This window comes from Aethalodelphis obliquidens, unplaced genomic scaffold (genome assembly GCF_003676395.1).
Source record: "Aethalodelphis obliquidens isolate GAN/ISIS:26980383/991018 unplaced genomic scaffold, ASM367639v1 scaffold11, whole genome shotgun sequence".
Lineage (NCBI taxonomy): Eukaryota > Metazoa > Chordata > Mammalia > Artiodactyla > Delphinidae > Aethalodelphis > Aethalodelphis obliquidens.
Genome location: NW_020837955.1, coordinates 42,909,900 through 42,927,399, shown reverse-complemented (window position 1 = coordinate 42,927,399; position 17,500 = coordinate 42,909,900). Strand labels below are relative to the sequence as shown.

At 51.8% G+C, this 17,500-nt stretch overlaps 1 protein-coding gene across 11 annotated transcripts in view; it reads left to right on the top strand.

The window, feature by feature from the left end:
* EBF3 (EBF transcription factor 3) overlaps nucleotides 1-17,500 on the top strand; it is a 117,630-nt gene that overhangs the window by 66,084 nt on the left and 34,046 nt on the right. For 8 of the 11 annotated variants that reach the window (XM_027112952.1, XM_027112950.1, XM_027112949.1 and 5 more), the window contains exons 7-8: nucleotides 11,503-11,584; nucleotides 15,421-15,565. In XM_027112952.1, the coding sequence (XP_026968753.1) occupies nucleotides 11,503-11,584; nucleotides 15,421-15,565 (227 nt within the window). The remainder of the gene's footprint in view (nucleotides 1-11,502; nucleotides 11,585-15,420; nucleotides 15,566-17,500) is intronic. The other 3 variants (XM_027112957.1, XM_027112951.1, XM_027112955.1) reach the window with 1 other exon arrangement.

Below are 17,500 nucleotides of genomic sequence, written 5' to 3'. Positions count from 1 at the left end.
ACTCTCGGGGAAGTCAAGACTCTTCATGAGCAGAAAGAGGCAACGGCACTTCAGTGGATTTTGCTCATTTTCTCTCTGTTTCAGGAGAGTGAAGACAGCACGTGGCATCTGAGTGAGCGCGTCTGAGGGCGTCAGAGGCAGGGCTGGCCCCTGTGCCCTCTGAGCCTTGCAGGCTGCCTTTTCAGCACATGGGGCAAAGCCAGGGGGAGAGAAGTTAAGGAATATGTCTGACTTTTTGCTTCTTTCTTTTAAAAAAGAAATTAATTCAATTAATTCATCCTGTCACTTTCCTTAATTCTTTTGACATCTGCTCAAATTAAGGGTGAGGACATCTAGTCGTGAAAAGGTGAAGGAAAGCTTTGCTGTGTCTTTTTTTTTTTAGAATTTTTTTTTCTACAGCACGTTCTTATTGGTTATCTATTTTATATATATTAGTGTATATATTGTCAATCCCAATCTCCCAATTCATCCCACCAGCGAGCTTTGCTGTATCTTTTCTTATCAGATGAGGAAAGGGAAATGTTTGTGAAACTCACCAGGGGTGTGCTTCTGGCGTTTAGCTCCGGGGGTGGGGGGTGCTGCGCTGCAGAGGCCGTGGGTAGGTGTGGACAGAGCCCTCTGACCATGAAGTCCTCTGGAAGAGTCAGAGTGAGCTGGGATGACCCAGCTCAGAGGAAGGTTGGTCCCAAGTTTGTTTGCATCCCGGCAGCACCGGGGCATCTGCCTGCTCCCCACTGACGCCGCCATGAGAAGCCCTCTAGTGGGGACCGGCGGTACTGCGGGCCTCTCTGACATCAGCACCAATATTGTCCCTCTGGACCCCCAGCTCAGTGTGGAGCCCGCCCCAGTAGGAGGGTAGTGAAGTGGGGGGTCAGAGGGGCGTTCGGGGGCTTCCTTGGGGGTCCCGAGCACAGTGATGGGAACACGCTGGCCTGTCCACGTGCCCGGGCTGGACAGCAGGCAGAGGGGACACACCGTGTCCTTTGCAGAGAGCAGGCAGGGCCTTCCTGAGGATGGTAAGCTGCCTCGTCGGGATGGATGCTGGTTCTGTCAGCTTAGCCTCTTGGAGAGTTGCAGTTGAGCAGAACAAGCAGAGTGGTGCTGCCTGGAGGCCACCTCCACTCCTAGGGCTGCAGGGGGAGGTGGAGCCACTTTTCCTGGCCCATGTTTTCTGCTGTCACTCCCCCAGCCCACACTGTGCCGTCTGTAGGGTCCTGTGTACTCTCTGCTCACACTGGGGTTTTGATCATTCTCTACCTTTTTTTTTTGGTAATTGCAGAATCATAAAATATTTTAATTTCAAGGTTAGCAATTTTCTCTTGCATACTTAATTTATAATTAGCTGGTTTATAAACCTGTTCTGTGAATATAATTTTACTGTTGCCAAATGTTCTTCATGAATAATTAAGGGCAAATCCCTATTTATCAAATTATTAATATACCTAATAGCCTTGTTTTCATAAACAATGCATTGGAGTTGGATTTAAAGAAAATCCTTCTCTGAGGGATCTGGTGTTTGGTTTCCACCACAGTGAGGACCCTCTCGGGGTGTCTGCACAGAGGGACACTTGTGCTGTGTTGATGTCACAGCCCCCGGCCTTCTTTCCTCCACAAAAGCCCAGGTATCAGTAGCTGGACAAACACAATGGCCATTCACCAGTGGGACTGGCCTCCTCGGCCTTGTGAACAATGTTGTTATTTGTTCCTAGCAGTTCAGGAGCATTTTTTGGAGGAAATGTAACAGATGAAACCATCCTTTCAGCCTTTTAAGACCTCTTTTGCCATAATCCTACCCCCATTAGCAGGGTACCGCTTTTCAAAGCGAGGAAAGCAACTTTTGCGTGCGAGTTTGGACATAAAAAGCCGTAGTCCCGGCCCTCCTGTTAGGTGACCTGGATCCTGTAGGATTCAGGTCCAGAAGACAGAGGCAGAGCGCAGAACGTGCTTCACCTGGGAAGGAAATGAAAACTCAGGCGGGGAGTTGGGGCGGTGAGGGTGACGCTCACCGGGCTCACGCGGCCCCGCCTACCTCAGCTCTCTTCAGTTTCATCCAGGACAACAGAGCTGTTTTTTCCCCTTGGACCGGCATCCAGATCACCTGCTCCCCAATGGAAGGTTCCCAGCTGACGCCTAGCAATAGTTTGAACAACTGAAACAATAAGCAAGCCCACCATGCTAGTTCAGAACTACGCACTTAACAGCAGACTCGTGGGCTGTATCAGTCAAGGGTCTCCGGCCTCCCTGCCGGGCGTTTTGGGGGCCGAGCATCTCTCGGGAGCGTGGGAGCCGGCAGCCCCGGCCAGGCGAGGGGTGGGGGGGGGGGGGGGGGGGGAGGCTTTTTTGTGTTCGCTGATTACCATCCGCTGGGTTTCCAGTCCACAGCCTGGAAGGAGATGAGGGCCGCGCTTCTCTGTTCTTGGGGCTGCCATGTGTGAGCCCCTTGCCATGTGTGTGCGACGCCGTGTGTGTGATTCATTCCAGAGCAGTTTTAGTCCTCATAAAATATTCATTTTGCTTGTGCAGGGCCCTGTAATTGCCGTCTCTCACCCTGAATTATTTATGCCTTGCACAGTCTGACAAGGCTTTGCCATGCGGCCCTAGATGAATCAGAAACACGGGTCTTTGCTGCCAACAGCATCATAGTTTCACAAAACATGGCACCGGCGTCACTCTGGGCCGCCTCATCTCTAAATCCAGCTCTTCTTGACTTGACATTTTCTTTGCTCTTCCATTGTCTTAGGCAGCAGAGAGGTTGCCTCTTAACTCGAAGCAGCAACCTTTCTCGCTCGCATGATAGCCGCTGTGCTCGAGACGGCTGATGTATCTTTATTGCCCTTACTTTTCTCTTGCTCGGTAACAAGACAGTGCTTGGGCCCACTTTAAAGCCATATATTATACATTAGCGATAAAGTGATGCAAATAGTCCTGAATACTCTTCAAACAGATAGTGGAGATCAGCCCGGGTCTGACTGCTTGTCACAAAAACAGAAAATAAAAGGTGACTGGGAACTTGGGCCGAGCCGCCCGCTCCCGGCTGTGGGCTGCACGCAGGCCCGGCCTGAGGGTCCCAGGTGGGGCGGGCGAAGCGATGCGGGCTCCCCACTCTCAGCATCGTACGTGCGTCTCTTCAGCATCCAGCCTCTTCCCCAGCCCGGGCTCGCCCCGACATCTCCGCCTTGCAGCCGGGCGCCCGCCAACGGGTATTTCCTTGTGTTTCTGCGGTGCAGCCTGAGAGCGCCTTTCTGGCCAGGGGGGGACACGGGTGTGCGCGATCCCTGCACACCAGGACGCGGGCACTTAGAACGCACCACGTCCAGATATTTAGGGAAACCACGTATCACGAATGCGGCGCTGGCAGGATGGAGCGAAACTCCTCCACGAACGTTTCCAAACTGGAGCAAAGACACCCAATCGGCTCTGAGTGTCAGGAGCTCCTGTTTCCAAGCCGAGACAATGACAACCTGCAGCAATTCCAGTGCAAAATTCCCACGTGACGAAGGGCTCCAGGAAAGAGAACCTGTGCAATAATATTCGCACACAGGGCTGTACGGAGGCGTGGGGAGCTGGGCAGGGGGGACCGTGATCTGAACACCTTGGTTCTTCCCCGAGCCACAGAAAGGGCTTAATTTACGGCTCCTGGCTCATCAACAAAGGGAGGGGAAGAGGGAAGGCTCGGTGCTGTTTCAAGTAATGGATGACCCGGACACACATTTCTCTTGTATTTGTTGACACGCAGGAGTAATGAAGGTAAAGCTTTGCACACATGTGCCCCTCATTAAGCTGCATTACCTGCATTAAAACTAATAATTGCCACTGAGAGCTGGGCTCCCATTAATCATTTATAATGTTTTAATAAGTTTTTAATCAGGACCTAAAAGGCTAGAGAGGCCGGCGTAGGCAGGTTCGACACTGGTGTCCTGTGTGCACGCACAGGCCTGATTTAAAATGTGATTTTTTTTTTTATTAATAATTCAGCCCACGAAGATGATGGTTCTTAATTAAGCAAGCTGGCATGGACGAGGAAAACGTGTGTCTGAATAGGAAAACACGAACAAGGTCTCTCCCACTTGGAGACTGGGGGGGGGAAAATAAACCCCAAACAAAAAAACCTCGTGTTTGTTTTGAGGATGCTCTCCGCTGCCGACAGAAATCAGAGTGGCAAGAAGGGCGATCCCCTTATCTTCAGATCCCTCCAAACGCATGCCCGTTCGGTGGGAGAGGTTTGAAACCCTAAGTTCGGATAAGCATAGGCACTTAATCTCTGCACACGAAGTCTCTGTAAAAGTCTCCCCTGGAGCTGGCAACAAGTCAGGGGGTGCATCTGATGTGAGACAAGTGATGCTGGCATTTTTCTTAAATAAGGAGCTTCGTGATCAGAGCTGGCAAATAGAGAGCAGTGTCCAGAGGGAGTGAGGAAGCTGTTTTAATGAGCCCGCAGCGAAAGACAAAATACAGACTGATTGACAGGGCGAATGATCTGCTGGGGAAATAATGTCAATGCCGCATCGCCCATTAGAAATAGAGAAATAGGTAAAGGGGGAGAAAAGAAAGATAGGCACTTGAAACAAGAACCCTGGTGTAAATATAGCGCACTTCACATTTCTTTTGTGTTGTGCGGTTGACTTCTTTTAAACAGATAACCTTATCAAAACTATCATGAGCTATCAGGAACAGTTACAGAAAATACTAACTAGAATCCTGACAGCAAGCCAGGGAGGGTAACGGAAAAGCGCAGAGCTTGGGCACGCATTTGCTTCGAGAACGTCTACCTGGGTTTTACTTATCTGAACACATTAAAGCCACCCAGAAAAGTTTAATGCGAGTCGTACACGTTTCTCCAGAAGGAGGGCTCGGCAGGATCTGTCATGGGCGTGGAGATGGAACTGGCCGGCAAAGCTATTAAATCCCATCAGATCTCCTTGGCATCATTTTAATGAGAATCATTGCACAAGTACAAGATCACGGTATCTGCAAGTGCCTCTTGACAGCCGCTGCTGAAATTGTGATGAAACGAAAAACCATTATAGCAGAAATTCAGCGATAAGGCTCTTCGGAGGGACGGTGGGGCCTGGTGTGGCTGTGGACCTCGAAGGGTTAATTTTCTAAACCTAATAATGTTCGATAGTGAGGTATTTGTCAGGAGATAAAGAAGTGATAGAATCTGGGAAGTGGGTCCCTTGGCGATTGTAGTACAAATATTGTTAATGCGGTGCGGTTACTACAGCGAGGGAAAGTAAAATAGCCCCGGTCCACTAGAGACAGCCTCTGCTACAGTAGAGCAGGAACCTCCAGACAAAGGCCAGTAATTGTTGAACCGCGAGTCAAGCCGTGGATATCTTCAAATCCTCCTCCATCTGCATTTACATGCAGGATATCATGCGTGCCGGGGGACGGCGCCCACGGGGACCGGGAACCCGCAGTGGGGAGCCGGGCAGCCCCAGCCCTCTTGCCCGGGAGGGAGGCCCCTCACAAAGGCCACCTGGGCCCAGCTGTAAATTTCAGTCCCGTCCCCGCTCTGGCCCCTTCCTGATGACGTCATGCAGGCACTACCAGTATATGCGACCCATAACTTGAAATGCACAAGAATTTAATAAGTCTGGTGTTAAAGCAATTTGTCATGGCATATTTGAAGAATAAATCAGACTAATGGAGCAGATTTTCCCTCCCGTATGGCATTACAGGACGTGAGCCCAGTCATAGCTAATGGCAGGAGTGGGAGAAAAAGAGAGGCCTGACATTAAGACCCTCGCAGTTTGGAAATCCGATACGTATTGACCTGTGTACTATCTCAGTGCACAGATCTGATGTCAGCAGAGTGTACTCGTGTATAGGAACTGCTCATTACAGGTTTTCTGAAGGAAGCACATTGTCTCTGAGCCCCAGAAGCCGATCGGCTAGGATTGCTCAGTAATCAATACCGCAGCGACTGATGGCCCGGCGCACACCACAGCTGCGGCCACTGCTTTCAGGGACTTCCCAGTAATTAGCCGGGACTTGGAGGCAAGCACTCCACCACCGGTCACTTCCTTATCAGTCGGGGAAAAGTCTCTTAAAGGCTCTATCTCTTAATTTGACTCTTTCGCTATTTCCCTTCAAGAGGGCAGTAGCGGCCCCAGCGACCGACACCCCGAGAGGGGCCGCTGCCCTGTGGGGCTTCTCGTCCCTTTGGACGGGGACCTCCTCGCTGTGGTGGCGAGTGGAAGCGAGGTGGGCGGCACACGAAGTTACCCGCTTTCGGGGGAGCGGCTCAGCGGTGTTCAGCCCGGTCGCAGCGCTGTGCAGCCACCACCGCCTCCTTCCGAACATTTCTGTCACCCCCAAAAGGAGACCCCGTGCCCATCAGGCACTTCCCCAGCCCCGCAGCCCCTGGCGGCCACCAGAGGGTGGCGACTTTCCCAGCTGCGTCTTCTGGCCGCTTCTCTCTACTCACTCTTCCTTGTCAAGGTTATTAGGTATGAAAAGAGCCTTCTGGATTTGCGTCCTGGATGCGGTCACTAAAGACATGGGGGCTCGATCGGGAATGGGGTCCCTGCCCTCCTGGAACCCCGGAAGCTGTCAGCGCCGTGATTTACACACAAATGCTCTGGGAGTTTTGATGGGTGACGTGGAGGCCTATCCAGCGGCATTAGTTTGCTGCTTGTTAAGAGCTCAGCCTTAAGGTGGAAAATGGGGACCTCCAGCCCTGCCCCAGATACCAATACTTTTCGACCCTGGACTCAGGTTTCCCACGTCACTTGTGATCGAGGGCCAGGAGAGGAGGCCGTGGCCGCTCGGACTGAGGCTGGGCTCACATGCGGGAGGGGCTGCTGGAAGCCGGAGCTCTGTCCTGGGTGTGCCCGTCACCTGTGCTCAGGGGGCCCACCTGGGTATCCCGGCTTGCAGCCTCATGGCCCTGAAGCTTGCGGTCACTCCTGTTTCCAAGCACCCGCAAGACCAGGCCCCGAGACAGTCTAAAACTCGACGGTTAAAAAAGTTTTTTTAAATCTCTGCATATAGTGTTTCCTGAGACGCTGCGTGCGAATAGGTAGTTGCAGACGTGTGATAGCCACACGCAAAGGACAGCCGTTGTGACAGCTCCAAGTTTCCTTTCTCTCCTCAATCACCAGGGTGCGCACGCCAAGCCCACTGCATTTCTAAGGAGACAATCCATTTCTCCTTTGACCAGAGGGAAAGAAATCATTATGACATGATTAGTGGCTTCGGCTAGGTGAGGAACGGCAGTGGCAGGGAAGGCGGCGAGGATGAGTGGTATTAATTACCTAACGCTTGCTGGCAAGATAATTTTATCAGTGATTTGGCCATTGGTAAGTTGCAGCTTTGGGTAAGAGTGGGCAAGTTCTTAGCTACTGGAAACAGGAGGGAAGGGGCCGGTGTCAGAGGAGATGCATCTCATCAGCTTTTCTCTGACAAACCAAATTCATTCCTTATGTAATTGATGACGGCCTTGGCCAATTACTTCACATGTTACAATGCACAGAGGCCCCCTTTACAGGTTTTGCAGGGCTGTAATTAGCGATGCTAATACCCCCTTTATTGGCCCTAATATTGCTCAACACCTTTTGCCATCCTGGAACCCACTAGAGCCCCATGGCCTGTCAGGACCGCTGATTATTGAGAAGGATAGCTTTAATCAAACATAATTGCAGTTAATTTTTCTCTCCTGCTCTCTGTTGCCAGCGTCTAATGCCACGGACTCCTTGATATTCCATTAAATTACAATTAAACAGCCTCCTTTGTTTCTGATTGTCCTGAACAACACCACAAAGTTCTCTAGCCGCTTAAAGGAGAGTGTTTGGTCCTAATTGCCTGCTGGCCCACAAAGGGCCAATTTACACAATACCCATGTAGAATTTAAACAGTTCATAATGTAATGGATATTACACAGGAGCCTAACACTACAATTAAAATGATTTTCATCAGATAGAGAAGCCCTGGTTAATCAGCTTCATAAAAGTAAATATAAATGAACTAATTCATAGCTTAAACACACAGAAGGGGAGCAGACTTTGAAATCCGTTACTGAGGTGAGGGCTCGCCCCTTATTGCATGATAAGCCCCCAGAGTGGGCTCCAGCTAACACAGTCAGTCCTGCTGTTCGAGCCCCGCTGAAGGTGCCCGTGTCCTGCCGCTGAGCACTTCGGGGGGCACTGGCATTATTGGGGAGGGTGCTGGCACAAATGCCACCGAGACCAAACTGAACTTTCTGCTGAGCATAACTGTCCCTGCAGAAGGGAGGGCGGCCTTGGAGTCTCCAGCTCAGGCTCAAGCTCTCAGTGTCTGGACCCAGCAGCTCTCCCATCCCTGCCTCCCAGATAGAGGACCCCTGGGCCCGTCTTCACAGGATGCCCCAGAGTCGGGAGAGGCAGCCTGTTGTTACCAGCTCTCCTAAGAGCGAAGGAGATCACCCACGTGGCTTCTCTGCTGATCCCCGTGCGCCCTAAAAGAGGAAACCTGACTTCCAGAGTAATGAGATCACACCTTCCCCCTTCTAATCGCTGCTGAGAACTTTCCAGGATTTTGTGCGCCATTTCCGAGCAGAACGTTACTGGGGAGTTCCGACTGATGTGTAGCCGTTTGCCCTGAGCTGCTGCTTCCCCTCCTGCCTGGGAGAAACAAGTAAATAAAGCCCATATTTCAAGCTTGATTTACTCTGGTACCTACTGTGAAAGATGATGACTCTTTAGGGAAATAAAGACAGGGTCAGGGAATTAGTGTACATAATGGTCATTTTGATGATGGGCCAACAGATGCAGCCGGGAGCACACTGTACACAATTAAGCGTAATGTACTAATGACAGGTTAGAGTTTTTATCGCCTCTTTGCCATCGAGCAGCAAATCCATGGTTAGCAGTAATAAAGAGTTTATTGGTGTTGAAGCCAAAGATTTTCTGACATAGGAAAGATTTTTCCTTTCATAACAAGAGTATTAAATCCTCTGTGTACCAGACTCTAGAAGTGAGATATGTAAAGTGCCTGTCAGATAGTTCTTAGAAAAAAAGCCAATTAAAGGGTAATTGAGTAAAGGATGAGAACCACCGTTTGACTTCCCGCGTCCACGTTCCTTCCTCACCCTGCCCGCACGCCCCAAGGCCCGCGAGCCCTCGCTAGCAGAGGCACACGCTCGCCCCGGACGTGACGGTGCGCGGGGTCGGGAGCCACGTGCTGGCTGGACCGTGCCGCCCGCCTCGAGGAGGCCTGATTGGATCCTCGAGGAACCGAAATGAGGGTGAACGCTAAGCGCAAGGCTCCTCTCCCTCCATAAGGGCCCAACCTGTGTCCGTTCCCGCGCACGTTGGGCCTTATTTCGTTTGTGTAATTGGGGCTCGAGTGCCCGGGAGGGATCCTGCTCTGTAGGGCCGTACGCTCCAGACCTGCAGGTCTTTCTAAGTCCTCGCGCTGCTTTTTGAGAAACTTTGAAAAGAATCCTACCGTTGCCTACGCACCCAAAACGTGTAAGTGTGTGTGTGCGTGCACACACACCCAGCTGCTCCGGAGTTGACCCCGAGATGCTCGGGGTGGTGAGGGGGCCCAGCGCCCAACTCTGCCCATTTCTGCAGCTGGCGGTAGTGAAGGCCCACGGGGGCCAGACCGCTCACGCCTACAGTGACCATGCCCGGCGAGGGCCGTTCAGGCTCAGTGCCCGCTCTGCTCTCCGGGAGGTGAAAGGGTGAGAGCTGGCTAAAAAGACATCACGGAATTGAAAGAAACCTCCTCTGGCGGGGGCAGAAATCAGAGCGCACGAAAGCTCCCCCCGTCGGCTCCGTGCAGATGAGCGGCTCCGGCCGGCGCCTGCCTGGAGATTAGCTGGGTGGTAACGTGAGGCGTAATTGCGCCATGTGGCTGCCCCCAAAGTGAGAACCTAATTGCCTGACAGGACGATAACTTCGTGCCGCCCTCACCTTGTTAGGCCCTCATGCGGTTGGGCGCAGGGTGGCCGCAGGTGCGCTTCATTTCCCTCGCTGCGGAGTGCGTGGAGCTTAATTGCACCGTGGTTGTTAGAAATTGGTGGGTGGACGGCCGGGCAGCCTCCTGTATGCTGACGGCAGATGGTGTTCAGAGGCGCGGCGAGCTAAGTGTGTAGGTGAGGCGAGTTAATAAAAGATGTAAATTCTGGCCTAAAATAGTGAGGCCGTGCGGGCTGTAAGGAAATTTAGTTCAGTGGCCACTATTCTTCTTCCCATCCGTCGGCTTTTCCTCTGCCCTGGTGGAAAGTCGTCCAGGGCATGTTGGGAATGCAGCTGGAGACGTGCATCTCAGTCTCCCAGATCTTTGTATTTTCTGATATGATAGTCAGCTGCAAGGAACCTTGACTGTCCGCTTGAAGTCAGGGAAGTCGTGTGAAACTTCATAAAAAATGAGTCATCAACCAGTAGGACAGAGGATACTTGGAAAGAAGATAGAGGAGACGTTTGTCGATAGCCTCGTGGACAGGGTGTCAGCCCAGAGGCCCCAGGATGCGGGCGGCCTTCTCCAGACGAGCCGAGCTGGTGCGGGGCCGAGACCCCCCGTTCTCCCGTGGCTGGCGGTGCAGCCAGGCCTCCCGGGGTCCACGCGTTCCTGTTGTGAGCCAGAGCTTCCATGTTTGTCACAGAGCACGCGGGAATGGGGAGGACAAGGTGATGATGTTTCTGTCACAGCATCTCAACGCTCTGTCAGGACCCCTGAAACGTCATGCTTCAGAACAAGGCCAGGCCTTGGCGGGAAGCAGAAACAGCTCTGCGACTAGCCTCCCCTCCAACCAGGGCAGCGCCTGGTCCCCTCCCCCTAAGCGACGGTTTCCTTGCCTCATGGTGGGGGGGTGGGGGGGGGCCTTGATCGGTCCCTTAAAACCACACGTAGGTCCCTTAAAACCAACGACTTCATAGAAGTCGTCGCTGCCCTTGAAACAGCACCCCAGATCTTCTCTTAAGAGTCATACCTATTGTAACTTGAAAAGCCCATCTTTAAAATCGTGTTTACCTAGGCAGTGATGGTCCCTGGGCTCGAGTTGCCAGGTAGAATTCAGCACGTCCAGTTAAATTTGAATTTCGGAGAAATAATTTTTTTTTTTTTAGGATAGGTATGCTTTGGGACAGGCCTAGCCTAAAAAATTATTCGTTGTTTATCTGAAATTCAAATTTAACTAGGCATCCTGTGTTTTTATTTGCTGAAGCTGGCAGCCCTCTCTGGGGTGGACAGGTCCCCAGTGATTAATGGTCGTGCAAAGATCCAGGTGAGAAATGGCCAATTTAAGTCACGGTTGTTATGATAAAGCTTGGAAACCCCCAGTGTCCAGGCAAATGTAAGTCACCGCTTCCTTGTGTGGAGATCTTCCACAGTGGCCAGTGGACCCAGAGGTGCCTGCCTGGCCTCTCCGAGTTCTCTCTCTCTCCCTATCGCCCCCTACGGGGCAGCCAGCAGGTGGTATGGGGGTCGGCTCCCCATGCGAGAGTGTCTTTCAAAAAAAGTCTGTGTCTTTTGTCTGCTAACCCTAACGAATATCCATTTTTTGTATTTTTATAGATTCTTTCTAAAGTTTTTCCTCAAGTGCAATCAGAACTGTTTGAAGAATGCAGGCAACCCTCGGGACATGCGAAGATTCCAGGTACACGATTCTGGACTGCGGTCCGGACTTAACACTGTGAACGTTGAATTCCCTGAAGTTGCAATTGTTCGGAAACCAACCTTTAGTTCTCAGGGGCTTTGGGTGCAAATGAGCCAGGAGGGGCTCATTTGAAAGAACATTTAAATCGAATGCTTTAAAAATGGTCTGGCACCCCAGTCCGCCAGAGTCGTGGAGCCCAGTCGTGGCCCGTGACCAAGTGAAGCTGGCTCTGGGAACGTGACCTGCGCTTTTGCTCTGATGACAGGGTGTGCCTCTGCCTCCTGGGGCAGTGCACACCGCCCTGGCCCTCTGTGTCGGGCTGCGGGGTACCCCGAAATCAGAGTGATCGGGGCTGTGGGTTAAGGTGGAGTCTGTCTTACATTCAATCATGGTGAGTCCGGTGGGTGTGTTTCAAAATGACTGTTTTAGGAGTTTTGCAAGTAGAGTCCTCATAAGGTTAGCATCTCACTTAGTCTGTTTCCTCAGTTGCACCTTGCTCTTCATGCTTGTTCACTTGGTTAGACTTTGGAGCCCACGCTGAAGCTCTTCCTTAGGGATGGATTGATCTGTGCTAGGGGAGGACCGCTAGGTAATATATGGGGTGTACTCAGGACTGAGGGGGCTGCACCTGTTCCATGCAGGCCTCTACCAATTCCAGAATGTCTCCCCAGCTCAGCGTCCCTCCCCTGAGGCTGGGCTGTTCTCGCCTCCTTAATTCCACACCTCGGAGCTAGACCGTGTTCCTGAACCCAGGCTAACGTTAGTCCTCTGGTTACTTATCCTCAGATCAGAGGATTTCCTCTTGAGGAGAGGCGTGGAGAGCCAGTTGGGCCTCAGGGATGAATTCTGATGCAGTCATGGTCTTCTTGCCTTTGTTTGTGAACGACTAGGAGGTGACTGCGGGGTGAAGGGTGCTCAGTAAACATGATGGATTGTTTTGCTGATTTTAATTGTAAAAATATCTGGGCTGGGATCCAAAACCAGGCGGCTCCTGGTCCGTACCCACCAGAGAAGAATTTGGGAGCTCACTCCTAGGTAGGATGTTACCAGATACTTCTTCTGTGGGATTTAGGCTAGTTTGCCATCAAATCACTCGAGGCTTTTTCTTAGAAATGTAAGTTATGCTTCAGTCTTCAGGCGAAATGTGACATCTGTCTTGACATCCAACCAGCCAGTCAGAGCGGTGGAGCCGGTGGACCCGCCGACAGCCATGCCCTGACCCTGGGGGCGGCGTCTCTTGCAGACAGTGGGGCGGGCTTCCGCTCCTCCTGTGCGAGGCTTCACGTTGGTCCATCGAGCAGAGTGGAGGTCACACGCTGGCTCGCCAGTGGCTGAGGCAGCGTCAGTCGCAGGTGGAGCCCGCAGTTACTAGAAGGACTTCCTCCCTCTCTTTAGCTAATCTCTCTGCCTCTCAGGAGGTTTAACTGGACTTAACACTAGATCAGGGCTTACATGACGTTTCCAGCGGGCACCACGATCTCAGCACCTTTCTGTAGGTGCACCGCAGGGCTGGCCCGGCCGAGAAACAAACACAGCTTGTCTGCTTTCTCTGCTCAGCTATGCTTTTCCCTTGGTGACTGACCTATATAGAGACGACGGAGCAAAGACAGTGTCCCTTTTTTTTTCTTTCTTTCTTTTTTTTTTTTGCGGTACGCGGGCCTCTCACTGCTGTGGCCTCTCCCGTTGCGGAGCACAGGCTCCGGACGCGCAGGCTCAGCGGCCATGGCTCACGGGCCCAGCCGCTCCGCGGCATGTGGGATCTTCCCAGACCTGGGCACGAACCCGTGTCCCCTGCATCGGCAGGCGGACTCCCAACCACTGCGCCACCAGGGAAGCCCGACAGTGTCCCTTTTTATTTTGATTTTTACCCTTTCTTGTTTCTTTAACTTTTCACGGTCTAGGAACGTAAAGAGAATCAAGTCTGCAGCTCGGGGTTAGTCCTGTGTCTTTGCACCCCATTCGGGGGAACTGTCGGTAGAGGTCCCCCTGCACCCAGGGCGGGGCCTGGTGGACAGGCTGCCAGGAGGGTGCCTTTGTGACCCCGGCAGCCCTGCGTCCCCTGTGTAGAGGCTGCCAGGCGAGTAGTGGCCCCAGAGTGGGGTCAGAGCCACCCCTGCTAGGGCAGCGGAGATAGTTGAGAGAGATGATGCTGGGACGTCTGAGCCTGGACCCGGGGATGCTGTGGTGGCTCTGACATTACTTTGAGGCCCAGAGGGGCCTGATGCTGTGGAGACTTTAACGATCTTGGCAGTGCCCACAGCCAGAGAGAGTCATCTGGGAAGGTGTCCCCTTCCTTTGCGGGACTGTGGGTGCAGTGGGTACCGGTCCTGCTTCACGGGCTTCTTGTGGGGCCTGAGATTTTTATAAAAAATCAGTTACTCCCAGATGTATTAACATATAAGTGTGCAGCTTTGCTTTTTAAAAAATCGTATTTATTTACAATCACTTTTATGTATCATTTTTTTCTTAACTAGTAGACTTTTCTTTTTGAGAGCAGTTTTATTTAGGTTTACAGAAAAATTTCACAGGAAGTGAAGAATTCCCATGAGCCCCTGGCCTCCCCTCCCCCCGACTCTCCTCTGTTATTAGCATCTTGCATCGGTCTGGCTCGTCATTAACGGAGGTCCACTGTAGCTGTGGCTTTGAACTCACCATACGTGGCATGCCTTGACGTGTGCCCACCCTCCTGCCCAGCTTTTCTCCGTGGGGTCGTGGTTCTCTAGGTGGTACCAGCCCTCTCCACTGCCCAAACGTGGCAAAGAACCGGGCTCTCTCCACCCCAAATCCAGGCTCCGGCCCCCAGGTCCTGATGTAAGACCCAGACTGAACCTGTGCTCACATCTGTGCTACCCCAGCTATTCTGGAAATAATGCAGTATACAGACCCGCCTCTGTCCAAGGAAACGCTCAAGGCCGGTGTAATTTCCTATTTCCTGGGTCCGTTAGGTGGGGGGTGCCAATTCTGGGGTGCTTGTTCCAAGCTCCCCTGGGAGGACGTCTGGGGTCCTCAAGGCCGTCCCTGCCAGTGTGACTTCCTTTTTTACTTCTGTGAAGCACTGAGCATGTGGGGGAGCCCAGCCCCCATCTCTTCCCCGGCCACCCCCACCCCGAACCTGGACCTCAGGGCCGCGCCTTTCCCTCCCACAGGATCACACTCCCTTGGTAGAGCAGGTGCTAGCCATCCTCGCCATCCTTCACCATGAACTTGAGAAAGGGCACTTTCCCTGCACTGAAACCATTTTATTCCTATTCAGCTCGGCCTTTTCAGATGCAAAAACGTTCATTACCAGATGTTGGACGTAACTGTGACATTGACCCAGGGATCATCTGATGCTAGGATGTGGGTAGCAGAAGGAGCTTCTGATTTATGAAGCCTTTTTTTTGGGAGGGGGGCAACTCTGAATCCTCACAACTCTTCCAGGAAGGACAGTCTCCAGTGAACTCATTTTAATTAGATAAACTATCTCATCAATATGTGAACAGATCAATCAAAATAGCTTTAAAGTGAGTGGCTGGAGGGGTGTCTCTGAAGCTAATGGTGAGAAGAATATTTCTGTGGATTGAATTCACTTGTTAGCATAACAGGAGATTAAACTGTAATTAGCGCAGCGGGTCTGGAAGAGAAGCAATCCTGAGTCACAGCAAAACTGCCCACACACCCCATTAGCCAAAAACGCTGTGCGCGCACGTGGCCTCGAGGGGGATCCGGGAGCAGGAGTGGGTGCCCGGCTCGAGACCTTGGGGGCTGGCTTGCCGGGCACCCCTGAAGGGGCCTGACACCTGGCAGGGCCCCGCCTCCACCTCCGACTCCGGTTTCACCTGCGCTTGTCTCTGCAGGTTGTCGTGTCGACCACGGTCAACGTGGACGGCCACGTGCTGGCCGTGTCTGACAACATGTTTGTGCACAACAACTCCAAACACGGGCGGCGGGCCCGCCGCCTGGACCCGTCAGAAGGTACGGCCCCTTCTTATCTGGAAAATGGTAGGCACATGCTACATGCCTTCTTTTTAATTTGCGATGCTTCCTTCTCTTTGTGCCATCCTTTCTGTTGATTCATGCCCAGTTGCTCCCGCCAGGCCCCCTCGCGTGTCAGACCCCCGTCCCTGGGACAGAGCCCCCCGCCCCGGCGTCCCTCTCCCCTCCCTCACTGGCGGTCTCGGCTTTCCCGCCCACCTCACCTGCCATGGCCCTCACTTTATTGGTTTGTCTGTGTCTAAGCTTTCTTTTGCTGAGCGCTTTTCCTGCAGTTTTAACGTATTTGGTTTTATTTTGGCTTGTCTAGCCCCCATCCGGCTCATCCCCAGATGCTTTGGGCACCTTTTGGTGGGCGCTCACATCCTGGTCCCGTGAGCCTGAGCTCATGGACTTCAAGGACCTCCTGGCCCTCCATGGAGAGCGGACGTGTGTGTGTGTGTGTGTGTGTGTGTGCGCGCGCGTGCGTGCACGCGCATGGGTATTCACACGTGGGGGATGGGTGGAGGGGATGAGGAAAAAAGCGGCATAAAATGTTGCTAACCAAATGCTTTCAAGTGATGGACTGCTTGTTAAAAGAGAAGAATTTCGATAAGGGTGACAGGCAGGCAGGCGTGTAAGTCAAACTTCAGCAACACACAGACCCTGGGCCTTCGCAAGTCGCCCTGTTGCCAGCTCCGTGCGGACGCGCGGGTCCCGCCACGTGTCACCTCCCCTCCAACACGAGGTCTTTTCCTCTCTAAGACATTTCACGAAAACCATGAGATTCTGACCAATACGAATTGTTGGGAAAGTAATGTGAGGTTTTTTTGTTTTTAAGTGAATTGCAAACAAAACAGCATGGTTAAATTCTTTAGAGCAAAAGAACCCATAAAACTAAGCAGTTAGAAGACACGTCCTCTAGACTGAGGTCTTGGTTAGGGGCCGCCCGTGAGGCAGACAGACATGTACACAGGAAAATGAACGGAGCCCGTGCAGGTCATCAGAATGAAATATGATTCAGACGTAAAAACTGGAAGACAATTTGTGAATCTGCTGCGGTCCACAAAGTAAACGAATTTGTTTTTCTACATTAACGACTAAGGTGTAAGAGAACAAAAATATAATAACTAAAGGTCGCCCTGGGTGCCAGGGTCATTAGAATCTGTGACGTACTGTTTATCTCCTTCCAATGCACTGAAGGTAGGTGTGTGTTTTGCTTAGTAACCATCACTAATGAGGTTCACAATTAAGAAGGCTGGATCCCCGTCCTCGGTGCCCCGCTTCCCCAGAGAGCCAGCGCTGGCAACGTGATAGGTTCACGAGGCCCCCGCAGCCCTCTGGTGTTAGGTTGTAGCGTGGGTCCAACATCAGCCTCCTCTAATGAGCTATTATGATCTGAGCAAAGTACAAGTATTTATTTTTGTAAGTAGCATGAAAAAGCATTTGACTGTAAGCAGAAAATATAGCATTTAGAAAAATAAAGGCCACTCGTGGGTGCCTTGGAGATAAAACCCAACTAATCAAAAGCTATTTGCAGACGCAGTCTCGCTCGAGATTATTTTAGGTTTGTTTTTCAATTTTTTTAATCAACGTTTAAACCAAGTCACTTTCTTGCAAGAGATTGAAATATCTTACCCAGTCCCCCCAAATGACTCATAATTAAAAGATGCAAATAGGTGACTGAGAGCTAGCACATATAGGTCTTTGAGAAGGAGGCATTAGTCATCAGTGGGAAGGTTTTTGTTTGTTGCTCTGTAATTAATGCCCGGTTCTCAAGAGCCCTACAGAATATGACGGGGTGCTCTCTGGGATGAAGAGAGATGCTTCCTCCACTTACCGAGAGGGCTGACGCTTAGGAAGTTCATTTTAGGGGCTGGATGTGTCACCCCCAAAGCCCCTTTTCTTCCTTCTGCCTGGTTAGTTCACGTCTTAGGGGTGGATGCTGGCTTTGCTTCGGTCCCA